Genomic DNA, 2,500 nt, shown 5'->3' on the forward strand with positions numbered 1-2,500 from the left:
GGCAGTTTGGTGGGGCAAAAATGCAGCACAGTCATTTGGAGAGTCATTGTGCAAAAAAGGACATTTTTGGGAATATAAGGCATTTAGGAGGGGGCAGTTAAACTTGGGGCAATAATAAAGATAATAGGGATTAACATGGTTTATGGGCTTTTTGGATGGTGACAGATATGGGGTACTGTGGGGCAGTTCTGTGTTTATCTTCTTCTGTACAGATACAGTGTTTAACTATGAAGCTGCTGAGGTGTTAATCCATACTGTCCAATCAGAGATCAGCTAATCCATACTGTCCAATCAGAGATCCGCTAATCCATACTGTCCAATCAGAGATCAGCTAATCCATACTGTCCAATCAGAGATCAGCTAATCCATACTGTCCAATCAGAGATCCGCTAATCCATACTGTCCAATCAGAGATCCGCTAATCCATACTGTCCAATCAGAGATCCGCTAATCCATACTGTCCACTTAAAAATATATGCTAATCTATACTGTCCAATCAAAAATATAAGATAATCTGTACTTTCTAATTAGAGATATGATGATCCATACCGTCAATTGGTGCAAATCTGTACTGTCCAATCAGAGAGGTAAGGTAAGCCATGCTGTCCAGATATGTGATACTCGTACTGCTGAGATATGATGATGCAAACAGGTCAGTCAGAGGTGTGATAATCCAATCCCAATTATGTTTCCGTTCACCACACAATTCCAGACTGTCCGATCATCATCCAGGTGTCCAATCACAGTCATCTATCAGACTTTTTCAAGTGTATCCAGAGTTTTTCTAATCCAGATTGTCCAATACAGTGTCCAGTCACAGTCCAAACAGAGACATGCTACAGTAGTCCAGACTGTCCAATCACAGAGTTATTCGGTTCCATACTGTCCAATCCAAATCGTCAAATCCATCTGAGTCTATATTGGCTCCACCCTCTCCACCTTTAGCTGATATCAGTTGTATTTCAGCCAGAGGTTTAGTCACAGCTGAAACAACAACATTCTGAATCAACAACAGCTTTAACACAAGATTATACAGGAAGTAAACACAACATCTACACAACGTTACACACACGTGTGTGATACACAGGATTAAACACATAGTTCAGTTTAAATACTTTATCACACACCTTTTCACTACAGTTATAGCATGTTTACTGTAGAACACAGTGTGAGAGCAGATGCACAGTGATGTCAGTGATGTCAACATGAAGCATGATGGGAAATGAAGTTTAATGTGAAGTGAATATAATGTAGTTCGGTGATATAACAATTATATAATTAAATAATTGCATCTACTTAAACTATTAGCCAAGCATTGTGATTATTAATAATGTGTTATTATAAGCTTATTACATGCTTAATACACATGTAATACATGATAATAGTGTGTGGATAATTATAGATGTCTGTTTACTGCAGTTCTCTGAGTTACTTTGAAAAATTAAATAATAAAAGAATAAAAGTTCTTGACTTTAATTATTTATAAATAAACATAATTCAGTTATATAATGAGATGGTGCAACTGTGGGGGCAGAAAGGTGCAAGTGACGAGTATTAAGAGGTATTTATTAGTGGGACAAAAGGATAGGTCATTTTTAGTGTGGAAGAAAAGGGGTAACGGTGCATGTCAGGATCAGAGCAGGGTTATAAACAATGCTACAATAAGGGTTATAAACACTATATTCACAGTCACTTTAAATCAGTTCAGATTGTTCATGTCCAGATGCCTGTGCAGCCACAATGATCCTGACACCTCTAACTCCTCCCACAGGGGAAGTCTGGCATCTAGGGCAAGTGGAAACCAGAATAAATGGAAGCCCAGGTTATCTGTATCATATCTAAAGATTAATATACACTTTATATACCTGAATTAATGCTGTTGTATTCCTTATTGCCTAAAATAGTTTTAATATTGAATAAAAGAAAGTGTCTGTAATATGCAGATGCTGTGATTCATTGGACTGATGGAATCGGCGAGCGGAAGCGTCTGATTGGACAGGGCGAGCTGTATGGTGATGTCACTGCTATGTTGGTTAAACTTCGGGATTTCTCAAAGCCTTGAGACACAAAAGAGTGAGATATTAACACACGCTAACATGTACTCATACGAATACACACAAAGGTACAGTGTTAAGCTTTTATTTCAATAATAAATCATATAAAATGATCAAAGCGCACAGTAAAGGACACGGTGGCAGGTGGGGATGTGGTTTAGTGGGTGTGTGACGGAGCAAACTCATTTTACAGCAGGATTTAACCCTCAGGAGTTTTTTTTTTTTTTACAGAAATAGAGTTAAGACAATTATTTTAGAGTCAAAAAGAGGAGAGCATCATTAAATCTACACAGAGTTTAGTTGAAGTTAAAACTCCACTGCTATAGAACATACAGAAAATAAAAAGGCCTTCACTTCATCTCTGTCCAGGAACTTCTATTCAATCCAATTCACTTAAAATGTCTTTGTGTAGCACTTTTAACAATGGACATTGTCTCAAAGCAGCG

At 37.6% G+C, this 2,500-nt stretch overlaps 1 protein-coding gene across 6 annotated transcripts in view; it reads right to left on the reverse strand.

Moving 5' to 3' along the window:
* kcnc2 (potassium voltage-gated channel, Shaw-related subfamily, member 2) overlaps positions 1 to 2,500 on the reverse strand; it is a 45,698-nt gene that overhangs the window by 12,403 nt on the left and 30,795 nt on the right. The window contains exons 4-6 of one of the 6 annotated variants that reach the window (XM_047804089.1): positions 1,866 to 2,057; positions 1,694 to 1,785; positions 852 to 984 (exon numbers count right to left, since the gene is read on the reverse strand). The exons of 1 other annotated variant lie outside the window; for it this stretch is intronic. In XM_047804089.1, coding sequence (XP_047660045.1) covers positions 1,954 to 2,057 — 104 coding nt within the window. In that variant the 3' untranslated portion in view covers positions 852 to 984; positions 1,694 to 1,785; positions 1,866 to 1,953. Of the gene's footprint in view, positions 1,786 to 1,865; positions 2,058 to 2,500 lie in introns of all 6 variants that reach the window. 4 more of the 6 variants (XM_047804088.1, XM_047804087.1, XM_047804090.1 and 1 more) reach the window with 4 other exon arrangements.

This window comes from Tachysurus fulvidraco, chromosome 19 (genome assembly GCF_022655615.1).
Source record: "Tachysurus fulvidraco isolate hzauxx_2018 chromosome 19, HZAU_PFXX_2.0, whole genome shotgun sequence".
Taxonomy (NCBI): Eukaryota; Metazoa; Chordata; class Actinopteri; order Siluriformes; family Bagridae; genus Tachysurus; species Tachysurus fulvidraco.